Raw genomic sequence first — 22,313 nt, forward strand, 5'->3', positions numbered from 1 at the left:
ACGCTGTCAAAGCGTGACTCATTCGTGTAATATTCCTCCCATAAGGAAAAAAAAAGGCGGAAGTTCGCCGGACGTCGAGAGGATCATGGGGCGTGTAGTTTGACGACTCTGCTGCTTTTTTTTTTTTCCAAGATCAAACAACGAAATAAATACAGCAAATAAATAAATGCAAGACAAAAAGCAGACATATATAAAATAATACAGTGTACGAAAATTAACACGCTGGAGTAACCTTTAAATGTCTACATTTATGTATTTTGAATTTTGCCATTATCACAACGTTATTACATAGATATAAGTAGATAAACATTCAAATTATTTGTCCTACCTGAAAAAACACGAATATTGCACTACTGTTAAGAAAATCAGAAATTGCGATAGTAGTTTGCCAAGAAATGTGAAGACACAGTAAATGCAGAGTTGTTTTTTTCCTCAAACTCTTTTGAAGTTTCATTTACAAACAATTATAATATATTAGCCATATTAGAAAAGAACAGGACATCCTATACTTAAACAAAGCAAACGTAGGAACACTGTAATAAGTAAAGTACAATTATCTTACAAAGGCCAAAAAATATTTTCATAATCATAAAAGAAATATGTGAAATAAAATTCAACAATGGAGAATTCTTATAAGCTTTATTACAGTAATGAAATGCAGTGAGTACATTATTGGAGTTATAAAAAATGTCTGTGTATAATTTAAACTGTAGACGTACTCTGAATTTGGGGGAAACTTTCAAGACTGCAGCTTTATGCTGTAGATGCAGAGTTCCTGACATTTTGTAGTACTTTATCTTCTACATTCCAGGAGCAAGCTCTTTGCTTTGGACATTTGTTGTTTCAGAGAAGTATTCTCTGCTCACTCCAGCAACAAAATGACCAGATCTGTGAAATGTGTTGTGATTTTATGGCTCGATTTAGACTGTATTTTCCTTTCAACACCTTTAGAGGGCAGTACAGTTTCATGGGAATATTTACTGGGTTGTCACACTGAGCCCCATTTCATAAAATGCAATGTTAATTTTCATCATTGTAGATAAATGATACAGAAACATTTGCGGCTACAGTAAGAAAATGGAAAAATGGAAAAAGATAAATATAAGCAAAATCTCAGCTGAGGTCAATAGTACGCACAGATGCTCTCTAGAAAGAGGTGAAAAATCAAATAATGTCCACTTAGATATGGCCTGGGATGGTTATCTTAATCACAACTGTCTTCTTTTGTTTCTTTCTGGCTAAACTGGTCTAATTTACATCATTTCCTCTTCGGTCAGCTACAGTACATGCAAAGTGCAAGGTCAACCTTTCCTTTGACATGTGAAAAGGGCATTTTTGCTTTCAAGACAAAGAGGGGCATGGGTGGTGGCCTTTTTGTCCCATCCACTAGTCTGGGTGGGTCACACAGTAGTGGCAACAATGATTGCTTAATAATGATGTGGCTTTACTGTTGTATTTCCAGCCAGCCTCAAACTGAAGTGGTGCCGTTCACACTGAAGGTTGAGAGCTGTGCAGCAATAACAGCTCTTGTCAGTTATTGTATTTCTGATTAAAAAAATACCCATTGCTGTTTTCACAGTGGCTGTACATTAAATATAAACATACTAGCTCTGTAATTTGATCCATTCTGTCTCATCCCGTGACTTGTCCATTAATTTCTCTCCACGTCTCTGTCATTTCTGTCTTCACTTTGCACAAAATGGAAATTTGACAGAAGTAAATGTCAAGACATTTTGCATGCAAACCTTTTTAAATACAGTGCCACTGCCATCAGATGCATTAAATCCAAAGTCATCTGCCTTGAACTTGCGGCATGTGAAATGTAGGTATGAAGCTTTTTTAAAAAATGAAATAAATCAATGTTAGTAGGTTAGTATTGTTTCTGCACAACTGACTAACCAAGACACCTTCATTCTTATGCACCCAATTTAATCCATTTAGCTTTTACACAGTTGTCAAACAGATGCTGAGAGTGAGGACTACCCTCCTCTAGTGCAATTATCCAGTTGGTAGACAATTTACCTGAAATACCTGTGCACTAGATTAATGGGAATTAACTAGTTTCTCCTTTGCAGCATCACTGAACTGTGCCATGTTCAAGAGCAATCAATAGACATTGCCAATACATTTCCACTTCATGATTACACTTGTGTTTATGGTAATATTCATTAATCACACCCCGATTTACATAATGCAAAAGCTCTCAACCACATCTTACTTGCATTATGTAAATTCTTCGCTGCAAGCCATAGGAGACGTGATGGGTTTTTCTTGGGTCCTGTCTAAGGAATTATTCTAAATAGACCTGTGATTTGCACACAAGTCGTCTTTCACTCTATACTGACATTCCCACTGCCTATTAATAATTTTGGTGCAAATTAATGTGCATTGCATGTTGCATCTCCAAACCTAAAGCACCACTGGCCATCTCCAGACTGTTATACTTGAGCTTTCCTGTGACTGAACACAAATGTATGTGAGCAGACATCACATACCAGTATATATTTCGAGCTTACAAACATCCCCTGACACACACACAAGACTAAATGTCAGTGGGGCAAGTTAGGTAAGGCGAAACATGGGGTGAAAATGTAACATGGACAAATCTAGGTCAGACAGTCGACAGGTGCCCATGGAGCACGTTGGCCAGCACTATAGGTCACCATGTTAGCTGTACACGAGGAGTCACAGTTTGGGGAAGATATAAAAGTCACTGCATCTCAAGAGTGCTGTCACCTTTCATCAGGGAGTCATTGGTGGCACTTGGGTCAACCAGTCTGCAGTGACGCTGATCACGAGATTTAAACGGCACAAGACTTCTTAACCTTTCCAAACTATTACAGCCCAAAAAAGTTGGGATTTGATGCAAGTTGGGACAGGAGCAACAAAAGACTGGGAAAGTTATGGAATGAACACACCTGTTTGGATCATCCCACAGGTAAACAGGTTGATTGGTAACAGGTGATAGTATCATGATTGGGAATGAAAGGAGCATCCTGGAAAGACTCAGTTGTTCACAAGCAAGGATGGAGTGAAGTTCACCACTTTGGGAACACATGATTGTATAAAGGATTTTACTACATGAGCTTGGGAACACTGTTGTCCACATTCTTTTATTTCTGTTTTACACAGCGTCCAAACTTCTTCTCAATCAGGGTTGTAGTGCCATCATCATGCATGAAGATTTTGGAAAATATGTGTCTTTGCTTTCTTACCAAGAGTGAGATGAGAAGCTTGCTATCACTCTTTAACTTTGGTGCCAGAGTCAGTTATATTAATTAAGCATGAAGACTGGAAACAGGTGAACAGCTAGCCTGGCTCACTTACCTGATGATGGTGTTAGATGAAAAGTTTAGAGTACACCAGGGCTGTTACAATCCATCCAGAGGAGGCATGAATGTGTGTACCAACTGTCATGGCAGTCCATCCAATAGTGTCATTTCACATTTTACTCAAATTTCATGGCAACCTATCCAACAGTTGGCTAAATATTTCACCGTAGACCAAAATGGACTGACAAACCTACTTTACCATCCCTCGAGCCATGCCAGCTCCATAATTAGCAAAAATGACAGGTTGCGTTTTTTCAGGGAGATGTACAGTATAGGGCTGTATTATATGAACTGGTTACCAGACTCAAAGTCTCTCACTTGAGTGAAAAATTCTTGGTTGGTGCATGAAACTAAAAAAGTGTTCTGACTCCTTAGTAGAAAACTGTGCGTGCGCTGGGCCAGCAGGTCGTGGACTACATACAAAAATCACTTTTCTTTGCTCTTGGAAAGTACAAACATAAAACCTCCACGATACACAGAGGAATAACCAAGCTTGTTTGCAGTTGTCTTGACAACAGCTTTACAGGCGTCTCTTTTATATTGCTGGTCTATAAGGAAAATACTTTTTGGGCCACAGATTTTTTTTTGTTGCAATACTGCAGGCGGCCACAAATTAGCAGCAAGCTGAGTGGCACTGGATCCAACTTCATTTATCTATGGAGTCATGAGTTGTGACTGTTGCTCGACACTCTCGACTTCCTGGGGTCTCTGCTGGTTGCATGGCAACCTCGAGGTGACATCAAGACTCCAGAAAGTCCACAGCTTCTCATTTTTACATATGGTGCTTCTGGTCTTAATGCTAAGCTAATCAACTCCGAGCTCTGGCTCAATAATGCATAGACATGCCCCTCTTGGTCTTGAAAGCAAAAATGTCCTTTTCACATGTCAAAGGAAAGGTTGTCCTTGCACTTTGGATGTACAGTATCTGCAACTGTAACAAAAATGATGTAAATTAGACCAATTTAGCCAGAACGAAACAAATGAAGACAATTATTACGGTAAGTGTCCCAGGCTGTCTCTGAGTGGACATCCTTTGGTTATTCACCTCTTTCTAGAAAGCGTCTGTGCGTGCTATTGAGCATGTTATTATGGTGTATATGCAGTACATGTGAGGGGAAGGAACAGAGCACGAAGATAGGAATGTCTATGAGGCAAGACAGAGAGGGACACGGTTTACCTTGTTTCTCTGTGAACCAGGCAGCAGGTGCAGTTGATGTTCCCATTCAGAGTTTCAGGCTATATATTAATGGCATCAAAGAGTCGTCTGTGACAGATGAGCAGTTGTTTCCATTTATGCTCTGCACAACTAGCCATGCTCCACTTCCCCTGCAAATGGCTGACTGTTATACCTCAGACTGATGAAGCCATCTGTCAACTACTTGGGGTTGCTACATGCTACGTGTAATATAAACATATGTATGTACACAAGCAGCCACTCATATGTTTCATGTGAAAATTATTGTTTGCATCCTCACATGGCAAACAGCTGGTTAGAAGGACACTAAAACACACTAAAAAACGACATTAGAGAGGCATTTAGACAACATTCAGAAAAAATTCTGATGGCCTGTGTTTCTGTGAGCCTTCTCATAGACACTGTAATTTTCAACCAATTCATCATTCCTTCCCAAAAATGACATGTCGCTGAAGCTCTGACCTCTGAACTGAGATACAACAAGCACACACAACCAACTGTGCTACTGATAACAGATGAGACGACCTCAAACCAGAGACACATCAGGTTTTCCACAGAGAGGACATGAGTGCACAAAATTCCCCTTCAATTTGTGCATTTACACAGTCACCAGATTCTGCATGTTGACTCAGAGGCACAGTCCGACATTTCTGGAAATAACCATTTTCACTTTCTTTTTCCGAGAATTAAATGAGACCATCTAATTTTCTGGAGTCTCCGCTGGCTGACTGGCCAAGACAAACAGTCCAGCGCATAACCCCTCATAAAATCACTTTTCATCATCAACTTTTTTACACTTTTGCTTTCCTACGGATTAAACAAACAGGTTGTAACATGTTATTTGGTTAGCTTTAAAGGTGCTGTTGGGCAGATTTTTACACCTTTGGACACAGCCAAGGTAGCTGTTTTCTACCTGCTTGAACTATGCTAAGCTAACCAGCTCATGGCTGCATCTCCATATTTAGTGCACAGATATGAGGGTGGTGCCAATCTTGTAATCTAACTGTCTCTAACTCTTTTTTACATTCAAGAGTATTTCAATACTTTTATGCCAACAAAATAATCAATATATGAAGGCCTCATTCCCTTGAATTGTGTTCCTGTCAGTGTGAAGACCGCTTTCAAACATCAGAGACTTTTATACTGGCAAATGATATTATACAGAAAGTATAATTGAGTAGCGTCTTGAATAGAGTCTACACCCATGCTAGTCCAACTATATGAACTTCTTAGGCCAGGTCAATGCAAGGTTATTAGCAGTCTGATCATGGCAACAGCTGATGTATAATATTTACCATGGCCAGACCTGACGTTTACCATGTTCACCATCTTAGTTTAGTGTGTTGGCATGCTAACATTTGCTGTTTAGCACTGAACAGCTGAGGCCATACTGAATGTCACTGTTTTTCTCAGTTTATTTGGGGCCATTATGAATCACCCAAAGAACCTGATATGGAGAGTACTTACTATTGAGGGACCATCAGCAGAGGTGGAAGGAGTATACACAGCATTTACTTACCACACTGTAAAAATCCCCCATTACAAGTAAAAGCCCTCAACTGAAAGTGTTGCTTAAGTAAAAGTATGCAAGTGTAATCAAGAAAATGTGCTTAAATACAAAAAGTAAAAGGAAGATTGTGTCTGTTACTGATATATTGCTATAAACTATAGTATATTATGAGATTACTCATGCATTAGTGTAAAAGTAGGATTTTACTGTTGTAGATGGTTGAGGTGGAGCCAAGTTTTTAACTATTTTGTACAAAACTGCAAGTAATTATCATTTTTATTATGGGTTAGTCTGGTGATTGTTTTCTTCAATTAATCAGTTGAATTTTTTGTTTATAAAAAATCTGAAAGTGTACATACTGTCCTGTATTAGATTTATAACAACAAATCATATTGGCAAATAGAGCTGTCAAATAATTATAGTGAAGTAAGCTGAAGTGGCATGACATTTGTATTGAAGTAAACCCACAGTCCTTGAGTAAATGTACTTAGTTACAACCCACCACTGGACATACCCCGGGTATGTCCCTGCGGTTCATCATCCACCATTACCAACAGCACGAGACCTCGTGCACTGCCCTCGCCCTCCGGCTCGCGCACTGCGCAGCGCTCATTGGTTGGCGCGACAATATAAAGTTCCGCAGTGTTCTCTCATTGACTGCCGCTCTGCCTCATTCACTCACTCACTGACCGAGGAAGAGGAGCAACGCCGCCGGATACCAAGAGGATTTACAAAAACTTTATCGTTATCATTTCCACTTGTGTTTCTTTTTTTTTTTAAGTCTCGTGCCGTTTTATTCACCTCCAGCATGAAGGAAAGAAGACTCACGCAGCCGTTTGTAGCGAGGTGTAAACTAGTGCTGGTCGGGGACGTCCAATGCGGTAAAACAGCGATGTTACAGGTCTTGGCAAAGGACTGCTATCCAGAGGTATGAGGCATCTCTGCAACATCATAATGTCTGCAGTTTCTTTTAAAATGTACTCACATTGGAACAAATTGTCATTATGTTAATTAGTTTATTACAGCTCATGTTTGTGCATTAATTCCCCCCTCGTGGCAGTGTATAAATATTATTTTAATACTATCTCAAGGATTACTTTTTCTGTTTGTAGCTGTGCTAGAGACGTACAGTCAACCAGTGGTAATTTAAATATACTGTTATATTATTTATTCTTAAGGGGGTTTAACATTTCCCATGGCGCCACATAGCTTATAGTATTATTGGTTTGGCATACATGTGTAGTAAAGGATATTTTGTATTATAGGCCATACATTTTGATAGATTTATAGTAGTAATTTAGACATGGCTGCACTGAATCCTTTCAGATTGGGAATAATAGGAGTGTAAGATTATTGATCATGCTGCATGTTTATATGTTTGAGCAAAGCTGAACCTATTGATTTTAAAGAAAAGTTAATCATTGCTGACTTGACTGTTTTAAACATCTAAAAATAACAATGCCTCACAAATATGTTAAAATGTGATTATCTATCAGTTTATATAATCATATATTTAATATGTGTGATGGACGCCTTATAAATGCTCCCTTTCCTTTGTGGTGCATTTGTAGACTTACGTCCCCACTGTGTTTGAGAACTACACAGCCTGTCTGGAGCTTGAAGACCAGCGTGTTGAGCTCAGCCTTTGGGACACATCAGGTGAGGATTATACTCAGATTTTTGTTTTTACTTGCCCAGAGTTTAATAAAACTGACTCTTTTGCATTCTCCCCATGTGGTCAATGTTTGTGCTTCAGCAATGAGTGAAGTACTGTATTCATGGGTTGATTTGTGGAACTTGTTTACCCTCCCAACAGCGCAGTCAGCCTGGAGACGGGTAACAACTGTAAACGAAGCTCTCTCTCATTCATTGTTTTACAAGCAGTGTTGTTGCTGTTTACCCAGACTTTACTATCTGCCAATCCTGTTTTGATGCAGTTAAGCTGCTTTTCACTGGTGTGAAATCTGCTGAGAGATCTTTGGTGGTGGATTGGTGCACGAATCACAGGCTTGAGCAACAAGCCACAGGCCAACCTGGGGCCCTAGATCCACAGTTTTGCATGGAAAATCGTGCAAAATAAATGGAAAATCATACATACAAACAATTAAAACAAAAAAGATCCCACGATTAAAGACGAACAGGGGCCCAGTTTGAGAAATACAACTGAGCTGAATAGCAAAACTACTAGTAACTATACAGGATATTCAATGAGAAGTCCTGATTTAATGCTAAGTTTCTAATGCCCCAATATTAGACTAGGGCCCTGATATATACATACATATTTACACATGCACTACATGACAAAAATCTTTTGGTTAGGTTTGATCCTCAACTTGTGCAGTTTGATCTGCAAGATTTAGAAAATGAAACCTTTATTACAGTATTATTGGAGCTTTGAGCAGTTTATATATATTATATAGAACCAATGTTATTGTTAATTGAACTAGAGCTGTGACTCACAATTATTTTCATTATATATTATCTGCCAATTATTTTGTTGATTCATCGCTCAATCATTTTGTCTATAAAATGTCAGAAAATTGTGAAAAATACATTTGATCATTTCCTAAAGCCTGAGGTGATGTCTTCAAATTCCTTGTTCCAAATTGACCAACAGCCCAAAATTCAAAGATGTTTACAGAAAAGCAGAAAATCCTCACATTTGAGAAGATGATGTTTGGCATTTTTGCTTGAAAAATGACTTAAAAGATTGTTACTGTTTAATGTTGTTGGGCTAATGATTTAATCAACTTATGGTTTCGGTTAATGTAAGGGGTGGGGCATGTGTGGACTGAGCTTTATAGCGGTTTGATGTTATATTTCAGAGTTCAGGTAAATGGTTGTTTCTTTGTCTTGTATGCTTGTATCCCTGACAGATCTTGGAACCTTGGAACAGTTTGTTTTAATCAGCCTGGCTTCAGTCCACCAGATGCAGAGTTAATGTTCATATCATGGCTCTAACCTTTGACCTCTATGTGGAAGAAGTCAAGTTATCCAAGATCAGAAAAGAGAGTCATCTATTATTTACAAGAACTTTGCTTTCAGAGCTTTACACGCTTGTTGCTGATTAATGTGGGTCACCATCATCGTAAGACCATATGAGGTTCAATTAATCAATTGGTTGATTTGCAGAAAATTAATTGTCAGCTATTTTTATTTTAATTTAACTGAATAATCGTTTGATTTCCAAGACGAAAAGCCAACAATTTGCTGGTTCCAGCTCCTTCAGTGTGAGGATTTGCTGCTGTTTTAGTATATCATTGTAAACTGAATATCTTTGGATATTAAATTTTATAGTCAAAACAATTAATAATCTGACGATCAAACAATAATGAAATGAATCGTTAGTTGCAGCCCTAATACATATACAGGACATACATTTCATGGTGGCACCTCTTGTTGTTGGCTTGTTTGAGACCATTTTAAGTCCCTGTTATGAAAATGTTTTGTTGGCTGTGCTAATAGGTTAATTGCTGCGGCCTATTGACATAATGACCTTAAATTTATAGGAGAATTATGTAAAAAGGATCAATAAGAGAAGCCATCCGCTCTGTATAGATTGATTTCATAACAGCATTGGCTCAGGCATTGTGCTGAGAGGAAGTTAAGCAGTGCCAGTTGGCCTGCAGAGGGGTTGTTTCACAGGGGAGAGGGGGATGCCTCGTCCATGCAGGGGGTGGAAGTCTCTGAGAGTGTGTGTGTGTGTGTGTGTGTGCGTGCGTGTGTCCTGTCTTACTATGTGTGCAACTGTGCGTGTGTGTATGGCGGACAGTCACTGTGAACAGAAGGCACAAGTGAGGGATACTGAGCGCAAAGATATGCATGACCTCCTCACCGCCTTATGGTGTGTGCCGCCTAAAAAAAGGTCTTATGTAACTGAAACCAGCACTGAACTAATGTAGGTTTGTGTGTTTGTCTCCCACGGAGTAAAAACTTTCTGGACAGTCACCCTTTCCAGAGGAAACATTGCATAAGACCTATTTACATTTGCAGTGCACACAAACAGGCAGTTCCTGTCACTCTTTATGTCTCTCTGTCTTTATTGTCTTTATTTTGGGCTGCAACTAAAGATTATTTTTTATTACCTCCGCCAAGGAGGTTATGTTTTTGGTTTGGTTTGTTTGTTTGTCTGTCTGTCAGCAGGATATGGGAAAACTACTGGCTTGGTGGTAGGGTGTAGCATGGGCCATGGAAGAACATATTTGGTTTTGGAGCAGATCTGAATCATTCGGCGGATACGTGAAATGTGTTCCACTTTTGTTAATGTTGCGAGAAAAGGCATTTGGTCCTGGCGGAATAAATGCATTACATCTTAAAATCCAGTGGGTGGTAGTAAAGTGACAAAACATAGCCTAAAATATGATGACTCCATATGACAATCCACATTCACGGGTACCAGTAATCCTCGGAGGTAGCCGACACATGCAGTTGCTCAGACTCGGCAGCAGTCGCCATGATTGTACTAACGCTTTTTTCTCATATTGAGGTGTGGCTATGGAGACAGAATTTCTGGTTTTAACAAATGTATGTTAAGTACGTGAAATACTTCCAATTTAAAAGTGCATAATAAATGCACAGGGGAGATGATGAGGCTTTAGCTATTTTGAGATAATTCTACTAGTTTTTGAAGTATATCCAGACACATATGCAGTGGTTGTACTTCAGATTTTCGTATCATTGCAGAGTGGTTTCTTGCCCTTGGTGGTGGTCCACCTCTAGTTATGAGTTAATTTGCTAATCTTATTAATTAACTGACTAATTGCTTGTAAGAATAATGTGAAAGCATTTTTCCAATCACGGTTTCCCAAAGCCAATCCACCTTCATCTTCAAGTCATCTTCAAATGTCTCCTTTTTTCCAACCAACAGTACAAAACCCAAAGACTTTCACTTTAAAATCACACAAGATAAAGACAAACAACAAATCCTTACAACTTAGAAGCTGAAACTAGAACATGTTTGCCATTTTTGCTTGAAAAATGAATTAAAACAATCATGAAAATCCTGGCAGTTGTTAATTGAATGACTGGCTAGTCGTATGAGCTCTAATAACATTGCTCCAGGCGTCTTACTCTGATATAATACGATCTTTTGCATCTGAAACAGATGTGAGAAGATTTATGGTTTAATGTTTCATGTGAACTACAAGCTTTTTGCAATAACAAAGGGCTCAGAATCATAATTTTTCCGATTTATGTGGCATCTTTTATCAGGATATACCAGGAGTCTTATCTCGTGTTCTCGAGAAGAGTCCAGCTCCTTCCCTTCGCTTTCTCTCTGTGAGAGTAGAATTAGAAGGCAGTCTCGATGCCTCAGCTAATGTTTGCTCAACTGAAAGAGTTGTGTTTATGTGCACGAGGATGTGTCTGTTTGTGTGTCCAGGCAGGGGGCTGCTAATGTGTGGGAGGCGGTGGGTGCTAGAAGTTGTGTCCTCTTTAGATCTCTCTGCCTCCTCTTTCTCAAGCCTTACATCACCCTGGATGGTTATGTGACGGATGCATTGATTCCCACAAAAAAAAAAAAAGATATTGATATACGGTCGTTGTATAAGTTGTCCTACTTTGCAGATTTAAGTCAAAGATTTGGACAGGAGCAGAGGGGCCTTGAATGGCAGCACTTCTTGGTGGTAATAAAATCTTTTCATTAATGTCTGAAGAGACTGCCAAATCATCAGGACAGCATGATTGTTAGTTAGTTCCAGTGGAAGCTTATTAGAGGTATCTATTCCTGATATAATTATACCCTCATATATTTGCGAGGAAATCTTCTGGTGTGCATTTGGCCCCTGAGGACAGGAGAAGGAAATTAAATCTTAGTGTTGCTGTGTGGGGAGTGATTAGGTGGCAGAGGGAAGACAATAGAGAGCGGACATCCTGTCAGTCTGTTTTTAGCACAGGAGCCTTCCTGTGAGTTAAAAAAAACATATAGCTGTGCTGTTTATGGAAGTGTGAGGAAAATATGTTTCCCTCACACCGTAATTCCCATTCTCATACCTGAGGTGTTGTATTTATGAGACAACACTCGGGGTCTGAGCGAGCTGATGAATAGTGTATGTTATGTTATGTTATGCTGCTGGAACTGCAAATTTCTCCTTGGAGATGAATAAAGTATCTATCTATCTATCTATCTATCTATCTATCTATCTATCTATCTATCTATCTATCTATCTATCTATCTATCTATCTATCTGTCTATCTGTCTGTCTGTCTGTCTGTCTGTTATCATTTAGAGGATTGGTGGTTGAAAATGTTGGAAAATAAAATGACTGCTGGTTAATGAAGGGACTGGCTGTATTGTTATAAATGTGCAGAAATCATGTCAGTGCATTGCTGATATCTGAAAAGTGAGAAGGTGTACCTTCAACAAAACAACATCAATGTCTTTATGTTTAAACCGCTGCATGCAACATGCAATTGCAACCAAACAGTTCTATAACATTTGAAGCATTAGGTGCCACAACAGTAAAGAATTAGTAGAATTCCATGGTCATTGCACTGCTTAAAAAATTGCACAATTCATCCATGTAAACTTCTGTAATTTTCTCCAACATCATTTGCATATTGATCAGAAATCATGAGTGAAATCACGACTCATGATCTCAGCTTCAGATATGTCAGTATAAGGCTACAGCAAGCAACAGGTTAGCTTGACAAAAAGAACAAACTGACTGCTGGCTGTACCTTCATACAGTATGTAACAGACAGACAGGAGAGTGGTATCAATCCTCTCATTTAATCTCCACTAGAAGGCAAGTAAGTGTGATTCCAAACATGTCAAACTTTTCTCCTTTTCAATGACTTAGCTGTCTTTTTATTTTTTCATACAGACAGAGGGTTATTTAACAGACAGATTCAAAGCGCCTAATTTGGTTCAGACATCGTGTTTGTATTTTGGCACTTTATCTCATACTGAACTTGCAAGCCAAACAAAAACTCATGGAAAGAGTGTCCTGTGATGCTATGATGATAATTTAGCTTCACAGGACATCTGGTAGTTTTATATTTTTTACTCAAACAAAACTTTGGTAAATAAAGTTTGCGACTGACTAATAATGGAAAGACATGATTGGTGGCGAGTTGCGCTGCCTGTGATTCAGTGAGTTAGTTTACTTTACTGGAAGAATTCCTCTCAGTGGGAGGGCGTCAAGCTCAGTGAAATGATTTGCTCTCTTGTCAGTTTGGCAGGGGTGTATGCGACTGTTTGTGTTTGCACTGTGTGAAAGTGAGGAGGATGATTGTGATAGAACATTATAATGGTGTCAGCTGGATTCAGACCATAGAAAGAGATCATTACTTTTTCTGCTTGCTGACACAGGAAAAACTAGGCTAAAAGTTTTTTTGTCAAAGATGTCATTATAAACAAAGTGCCCACCTTCCTATTCATTACGCTACTGTGATAACACTGTATGCTCTTGTCCCTTGGATACAGGAGACATTCGTAAGTGTGTGTCCTGACTGTTCTCTCTCTCCCTGTAGGTTCTCCATACTACGACAACGTCAGACCCCTCTGCTACAGCGACTCAGATGCAGTGCTCTTGTGCTTTGACATCAGCCGACCAGACATAGTAGACAGTGCACTGAAGAAGGTATTAATTTTATTAACTGCTGCAATGTTAACATGACAGGCTGACAACACTACAGTCCTACATCTTCATTTTACTTGGTTGCAGGTGATCGGTCGCCTGTTCACCCCACTTCACACCTGTTTCTGTTCTCCTTGCAGTGGAAAGCAGAGATCCAGGACTTCTGTCCCAGCACACGGATCCTGCTAATAGGCTGCAAGACAGACCTGCGCACAGACGTGTGCACGCGCATGGAGCTGTCCAATCAGAAACAGACTCCCATCTCCCATGAGCAGGTGTGTTTCATGGCCACTCTTTCTGCCCCTGTGTGTCTGTAGGCGTGTTTCCGCCAGCATATTTTTATATTTTGAAGGACCGCATTAGAAAGGCTTGATGGAAATTTGGAAAAAAAAACATGCTTAATGGGAAACAAACTCCTTTTTTGAATAAGCTCTGACGTAGGGAACATTCAACTCATTTAAACATGTCCTCATCATTCCACACAGATCCGATGTAACAGAAATGTCATATTTCTGTTGTGTTTTTCTGCAATTACTTTCACCGTTAGAGGTTTGACTGCTGCTCTTATAATTACGCCATCTTGTTGCGCCCTCTTCTTCTGGAATGGTATAATGGTTTTCCCACTGGGGGAATTGGCGCCACCTACTGCTTGTCTCGATGAACCAACTCCGAATCGCGTAACAGTAGAGGAAGGAAAAAAGCATTCATTCGCTTTCTTGAAATTTGGTTTAAGTTTGTGATACATTTGGATGGAAACGCAGCTTATTTAGGTGTCTGTCTCCTGTCTAGACAGGGATATTCATAGAAATTGCCCTGTTTTAATCTGCTCTAGCTCATACTGACTCACATATTTTTCCTTCACATCGTAGGGTTCGTCCATGGCCAAGCAGCTTGGAGCAGAGGCTTACCTGGAGTGCTCAGCCTTCACATCAGAGAAGAGCATCCACAGTGTCTTTCGTACTGCGGCTCTGGCCTGCATGAACAAACTCCAGCCTGCCAATAAACCCAGCCCCGTCCGCCGCCTCTCCAAGAGACTCCTACACCTGCCCAGCAAGACAGAGCTCCTCTCCTCCACCTTCAGCAAGGACAAGTCCAAGAGCTGCTCCATCATGTGAATACTGCTGAGATCATGCTGGAAGAAAAAAAAAAAAAGAAAGCAAGGACAAACAGACTGCAGATGCTTTAGCGGGGGTCCAGGGTGTGCAAGGGAAAGAGAGCGATGATGTGGATTTCTGCAAAGCCTCTCTCTCCTTTGCAGCATCCTCCCCAAAACTCCCCGTCAACCACTTCAACTGCAAACGCTCTCTATATTCAACTCTGACACTGAACTTTTGATCATGACTTGTCACCAGCACACAGTGCAGAGAGGGAGTGAAAAAAATGATGTTGAAAATATTTCTGATCAATTAAATACACCTGTACAAAGAGAGTGAAACAGGCACTTTGAGGTGTAGATTCCTGACATGAAGGTTGCTGTGAGAGCTTCATCTTAAATAAGGTCCTATTTTCTACAGGGGAAGTGGCTGTAAACACTGCATTTGACTGCATTACCCTGATGAGATCCATTTGATATTCTGATAGCGTCGCCCTCTCCCATCCATCTCTGTATCTGAATGTCTCTTTAAGGTCACGATATGGGCTGAGTGACGAGATGAAATGTAAAATCTGACAGTGACAGGAAGTGGTATCTACAGAAATGCGGCTCCGGGAATTTAAAACAGCGGCCCTCGAAGAAATTATCCCACCGCCGACCCCTCACAGTATTTCATTTGGAAATTAAAGCTGACAGTGGAGAAAAAGGGGAGAGAAGGGAGGGATTTGGCAAGCAAGAGTGTTCATTTGCAAAGGCAGTGGGAGGACAAACCGAGAGCACATCTGAAGGAGCGCAATGTGACTCAGCACTCACATGAGCCACGGAACAGTCTAGGGTGGACGTGTTGTGACAAAAACAAACACAAAAGCCCGGGCCATGCAAAGACTGTCTGAACATGATTTTGTCAGATCCCCTTTCATCACCCATCACCACGGCAGTCTTAATTGTTCAATGTTATCAACCATTAGGCTTGATTTTAGTCGTGTTGCATTAATGATGCATCATCTCACTGTTCTCTGCTACTTTTAAGAGCTGCTTAATGGATCCCAGTTTTTGATATATGTTCCATCTTTAAAAGATAGAACAAAGATTTCTTTTCACACAAGCCAAACTGGCTGGATTTATTTTAATGAAACAAAAAGAAGTCTTAGAAATCTTTGTTTTTGAATCCTCTGCGTCAAAGAGAAATAGTCCTCAACTTTGACCTGCGAGCGTGTAATGTGGGCCAGCTCACCGTGCTTCAACGAGCTCCAGGTGCTGGGTCAAAGCTGAGTTTTTCATTGTTAACAGTTATTTAAGATGCCCCTGCTGACATTTGCAGTCTGGATAGCTGCATTAACACTGAACGCCCCTCAGATGATGGGAAGGTTGAGTTGAATCACACACAAAAACAGGCTGGTCCTGTCTGGACAAAGAGTTTTTTTTTTCCTTTCCTTTTATGCTTTAAAAATATTTCGATTTTATTTTTGCAACTTCCCTGAAAACTATTCTTGACATTTTCCACTTATTAAATAGCTTCCATTTCCTGGATGTTTCTACTTGCTTGTGGCCGTCTTTTGGTGTTTTTGTAGTTGTCGATGTTGTTCTTGTATTCCCTCGGGTCTTCTGGCATTAGCGGCTGTTGACAGCTCGTCTAATGGAGGACTTGATGATTAGTAGGTCTGCACCGAGAAGCCCGGAGATCTCTGGATGTACGGAACACTGGAATTTTACGTGTTGCCTAGCAACAGTGTGAGCAGGGGCAGGCCTGAGCGGGGTTCCTGCCTCACGGAGAGAGGGAGGGATGGTTCTCCGAGAGGGCGCCTCACCTTTTATTTGTAGCATTAGACAGAAGCCACCGCAAAGGTGACGGCTGGACATTTCAGAGAGCAGCGGACTGCTCATGATCTCTACGTGGTTTTAAAGACCCCATGCTGGTAGCAGCCACGAGTGGGTTGTCGGAAACAGCACGCCATTTAAAACATGTCTTCTGCAGCTCTGCTCCACTCATTATTTTTTCACTTCTCATTCCTGTCTGGTGCATCGTGCATTCCTAAACAAGCTCCATTTGGTTCAATACACAGCCGTCATTTCTAAGTTCCTCTCTTGCTCGTTTCTGACAGACAGACTTGTTTTGTTGTACATATCCTTCCTCATAAAACTGTTTATTAGAAATCAACCACAAAAAGAATGTTACTGAAGCAAAACAAAATGTTTGTGTCAAGTTGCCTGTTATGGCTTAAATTATTGACTGAATTCTGTATTTGTTACTGTCATACGCTACTTTCTTTAAATCTTTATTTAAATAAATATGTCTGAAGTTCATTTACAAGTTGGTGTTTATTCCTGTGTTAATCAAATCAAAATCAATCAAAATTAGGCCTTAGACCTTCAATGGATGTATTGATCACTTTTATGAAGAAATACATATTATCTGGCAAACTAAAATTTAAAAAAAAGTATAAGAAAATATATGTATCACCACTAAATATTGCACACTTTCACACAAGGTATCACAAGTTTTGGGGGACATCTTAATTCATGTCTAACAAACAGCATTTTGCAGCTGTATCAAATTAGAGCAAAAGACTATTTGGGTAAGTTAATCAAATTCAAGGCTCCTCGAGAAAAAAAAAGGCTGATAGCTTGGCAGCACATAGTCTATTTTGTCTCCAGAAAGAATGAGAATGTATGCTTATTTTTCAGGTCAAAGGCGCAGTAGTTCACGTCACAATCTTATTAATGAATCCATGATACAGATAACACATTATTCTCCTGTACGCCTCAATGACAGGCCAACTGAGCTCAGCTCTAATATTAAATGCTGTCAGGTTTCTATTCAAACAGATTTCAGGACATCAAACTGAACTTTTTTGTTCGGTCCCTGAGGACTGTGTGGCCTACAATTAGATGATGACGGCAGCGACACAGTATGGTTTCAAAACAAGCCTGTGGATGTTATACCACTGAAGCTTGAACATAGCCCTAAAGGAAAAACCCTCCCCCCCAACATACATACACACACACACACACACGTCCAACGCCACATGCATACATCATGCTACATAGATGATTAGTTTTGAAAACTTGCCACTTTCTATTGTCTTGTTTGAAAGAAGAGGATTTGTTGCTGGATACCATGTTGTCATATTTGAGCAGCCCAGGATTGCATTGGACCAGCTTTTAATAAATCCCTCATGGAGTTTGAGAGTAAAGTCGGTCTTAAGGTCTTCTTGAGATTTACTAACTTGTGTGTAAGACATAATTGTGAAGTAATTGTGTGAGGAATGTCTTAGCTAAAGACATTAGTAAAGTGTGTTAACTTTGTTAACAAAAAGTCACTGTAGCATTACAAATTACAACCTCCAAAAATAACATTTTAAGGAGGGTCAATTACACATAAAAACATATTCATAAATCACATAAATTTACTGCCAGTCTGTAGGTATGACTTTGCTTTACTTGGAAAAAAACATGGATGTGTGCATCTGAGTTAGCATCATTCACAGTAACTAAGTACTGCAATTTGACATGAGTCTTCTGTCTTTCTGCTTCTACACAGGGAAAATAAATTTACAATTACATTTACTGTGATTTTTTGACAATTCTTGCCACTAATTACTTTACACATTCAGATTTTTGCACACAAAACACATGGAGAGCCTGTAAAATATGATGTTTTGTTGTAAATTAAACTTTCTAACAGCATATACATGTCCAGTTGAAACGATTAGTCAATGACTTGATTGATAGAATATTAATTGACAACTGTTTGTCATTTTTAATACATTCGATAGTTCCAGCTTCTCTAAAGTGATGATTTACTGCTTTTACTCTTACTTATTTAAATTACTTCAATATATTTTATGGTATTTTTGGACAGTTTGTTGGACAAAACAGTCACTGCGGTGTCACTTTGGGCGTTGGATGTTTGTAACCACATTTCTCACTGTTTTCAGAGTTTTTACAAACCAGACAGTTAATGAGTTTGGTATTAGCACTGGTATTAGCATCTAAATAGCTCCTTCACCACTGATTTTTCAAGTGGTTTGCAGTGAGAGGGAAATCCGATTAAGCGAAGCATATTGTGTTTATGGTGAAATGTAATTTAAAGTCTACCCAGTTTATATCATTATTAAATATTTTGATCAAGCATCAGTAAATGTTGACCATGTTTTATTTGTCAGTCTGAACAGGAAATGTAACATTAGCCTAGCAGCGAGCTAATGTTAGTTTGGCCAGTCAGCTAGTTTGGTTAGCTAACAATACGCAACAGTTTGAATATTTACCTTATAATTGATCTTGACGTTAATATCCACTTATGCTATGACTAGGCTAGTTTGAACTTGGTACAATGCTTATCACTTCATGGACTTCCTGTTGTGCTAAACATTGAGGCCATAACAGATTCAGTTAGGTATTTTTGGGAGTCTGAACAAAGTAAACCTCAAGCATTTCCCTTTAACTTGTGTCTTGCTTTTTCTTATGTAACCAACCATCCTCCCTGACCTCCATTTCTATATTTGCTTTGTCTTTCACTTGACTGATACGGGCTATTATCAGGATCTCCCCAGCTACGTCCTGCTGTCACACTCTGCCCACTGACGATACGACACAGATGAAGTGGCTGCATGTTTGCCATTCCTGTACTATCACACACGGGATACAGCAGTGACTCATGACCTCCTTATTACCTTTGTACAGTAGGAAATGGTGAGAAAATATTCTGCATCCCCAGTCTCAGATAAATGTAATCTCTTTTCTGCTCCGACACTGATTTTCTACCGCTGGAAATGGAATAGCGGTTTGATGTTCTCCTGGATAAACGGGGCAGCCCGGCGGTCTGTCTGCAGCGCTCCTCTCTCTTATCTTTTTCTGCAGTTTCTCTGTCTCCCTGTCTCTCTCACACAGATACATGCATACACACACACACACACGTATCAGAAATTGGCCCATGTACATTACATGTCTGTGTAAATCAGATAAACCTCTGACGAAGGCGTATTGAACCTGTCATCCATGGCAGGTTGCTCCAAGGCATGATTTCACTGCATGACCGGATGTGGAACTCAAGCACAGCCACGGTTCTTTGACAAAGACTGCACCTTTTTGGATGAAGGTACTAATTATTTGTGCTGATTCTGCTGCAGACTGTGTTTAAACGGATAGCTCTGTGTTTTCAAAATACACTTCTCGCTTTTTAAAAGAGAGTAAGAAGAGAAGATTGATACCATGTTTTATGTCTGTACAGTAAATATGAAGCTAGCTAGCTTAGCTAAGTAAAAAGTAATATATCTTGGCTGGGAGTAGAGCTAAGCTAGCTAATGTTTCCAGTCTTTGTGCTAATCTTACAAGCTACTGGCTGTAGCTGTATAGTTATTTATTTGCATTGATCTTGTTATCTAACTCTCCTCAAGTAAACAAATACATTTCCCAAAAATGTTGAATAATTCTCTTAAAGTTGCTCTTTGACATATGACCCCCACTGCCATATACCAGTTGAAGGAATACTTTCGGAAATACACCTATTCGCTTTCTTGTGGTGAGATTAGAAGACTGATACCATTAGCTGAACTGTAAGGTATGAAGCTACAGCCACTGAAAATACACCTGTGGTTTGACAGGGAGCTTATTTTTTCAGACTAATTATTGGCACAAGCTTACTGTGGTATCAGTTTTCTCATTTTCATTTTCCAAAATATTGAACTATTCCTTTGAATGAAGTTCACTGTACAGCCCTCTTTACATTACATCATCCCAGAGTTAGAAATTGGAGGTTGATTGCCCACTTTCCAGGGATGAGATCTATTATTTTTATTTTGCTTTAATTTCTAAAATTTGATGTTATAAGGCTGTTATAGTTTTTGAATGTACTGTATATGTATGTATATATTTTTTCTATTCTTTTCACTTTAGTAAGAAAAGAAAAAACACAAAAAAGAAGCTGCACTGTTGATTTATTGATAAAATTACCTTCCAGGACGATTTCTGGGAATCAGTCCATCCTTGAAAACAGATTTGTACAAACTGGCAATGACACATGTATGTCGCTGACATATTTGATGTAAGCTAATGAACAGGTCAGCAGCATGTGATCTGTACAGTCCAGACATTTGTCCCTTCCTCCCTGGATGGATAGCTGCCTGCAGCGGAGACGGTTAGACTGCTCAGGATCAGGACGCAGAGGGAGGATGATTTAGGGAGGAGTGCTGCCGTCTGAAACCCTCTCTGGGAGTCAGAGAAAATGGTTGCAGTGCAGCATGGCTCATTACCACATAAGCACATCATCTATCAGGCATGGCAGCGCAGACACATATAAAAACAGATACACACGATGCAGTCTCACACACATTCGCACAATCCACCTTTCAGACCTCTCCAGCACAGCGGCAGCAGGGAAGGAAGCAAAAGGGGGCTGATGAGAGAATGGGTGCTTGCAAAGCTATCCTGCCTGGTTACTGATGAGCTATCTGCAGACTGACATATAGGTTACATTCCCTTATATGCCTGCGCACGCCTAACACACACACACGCACACACACGCACACACACACACACACACACACACACTTTGCCACAGCTGCCCTGACAGAGCCATAACTCCTGTCTCTGGACTGAAAATGGGGTTGTATGTCAAAGGCTCAGCTGGCTGAGGAGTGACATCCTCCAGTGTCCCAGCTGGGCATCTGCCTCACTGTGGTTCAGTCCAGCAGACATGGACACTATGATGTCTTTCAATTTGTTGCTTTGTGTAATTTTCAAAGCCATTGTGTGCCTGTGTAATAGAAGTACTTTAAAGCAATTCTTTGACATTTTGGGAAATATGTATATTTGCTTTCTTGCTGAGAGTTAAATGAGAGGCTCAACACCTCTCTCATGTTTGTATGAGTACATACCTAGCAGTTCAAGTTCAGAAAATTAACCCATTATCTTTTGTTTGTTTTATTATTGTAAATAATAAAGCGTAAAAAAGACATCTTTTGGTTTTTCAGGGGATTATGTGCTGGACTATTTGTCTGTCTCGAGCATAATGTGTTAATTAGTGAACTCTAGAGGTGCAAGTAGGCTTTTTTTTTAATTTTTTTTTTTTTTACCGTCAGACAGAGCCAGGTTAGCTGTTTCCCTCCTGATGCCAGTGTTAAGGCTAAGATAGAAACCTGGAACTCGCTTCAGGGACTACATTTCTCATCTGGCTTTGGAACGCCTCGAGATCCCCCAGGAGGAGCAGGAAAACGTTGCTGGGAAGAGGGATGTCTGGAAAAACCCTGCTTAGCCTGCTGCCACCACGACTCAACCCTGGATAAGCTAAGGAAAATTGATGGATGGGTGCTAAGCTAAGCTAAGCCAACCAGCTGCAGCCATATGTTTACCGTACAGATCCAAGAGTAGTATTGATCATCTAACTCTAGGCAAGAAAACATAGTATTTTGTATAATGTTGAATCATTCTTTTAAATGGCCTGTCTAGCTTTTCAAACACAAGTTGTAATTGCATATTCAAAGTGCAACCATGCTTATTTCTCTAATTTTTTTTTTTGCATGTGTCTGAATCGCTCCGACATGTCACCTCTAGTCTGGTCTCACAGCAGCCAGAACCGGCACAAAAATAACAAAAATCAAAACTG

At 39.8% G+C, this 22,313-nt stretch overlaps 1 protein-coding gene across 1 annotated transcript; it reads left to right on the plus strand.

The window, feature by feature from the left end:
* The first annotated feature begins 6,845 nt into the window (after positions 1-6,845).
* LOC121612904 (rho-related GTP-binding protein Rho6-like) lies at positions 6,846-16,103 on the plus strand. The gene is made up of 5 exons (XM_041946080.1): positions 6,846-6,965; positions 7,609-7,696; positions 13,511-13,620; positions 13,758-13,892; positions 14,487-16,103. Exons 1-5 carry the CDS (start codon positions 6,846-6,848, stop codon positions 14,730-14,732), a joined length of 699 nt encoding a protein of 232 aa, XP_041802014.1. The 3' UTR covers positions 14,733-16,103.
* The last annotated feature ends 6,210 nt before the right edge of the window (positions 16,104-22,313 follow it).

This window comes from Chelmon rostratus, chromosome 10, assembly GCF_017976325.1.
Source record: "Chelmon rostratus isolate fCheRos1 chromosome 10, fCheRos1.pri, whole genome shotgun sequence".
NCBI lineage: Eukaryota > Metazoa > Chordata > Actinopteri > Chaetodontiformes > Chaetodontidae > Chelmon > Chelmon rostratus.

What these genes read in the sequence shown, in the direction of transcription:
- LOC121612904 (XM_041946080.1), top strand. Translation starts at nt 6,846, where the DNA reads ATGAAGGAAAGAAGACTCACGCAGCCGTTTGTAGCGAGGTGTAAACTA. An exon ending in CAAAGGACTGCTATCCAGAG is followed by an intron (nt 6,966 to 7,608) that starts GTATGAGGCATC and finishes GTGCATTTGTAG; the next exon opens with ACTTACGTCCCCACTGTGTT. An exon ending in CTCCCATCTCCCATGAGCAG is followed by an intron (nt 13,893 to 14,486) that starts GTGTGTTTCATG and finishes TTCACATCGTAG; the next exon opens with GGTTCGTCCATGGCCAAGCA.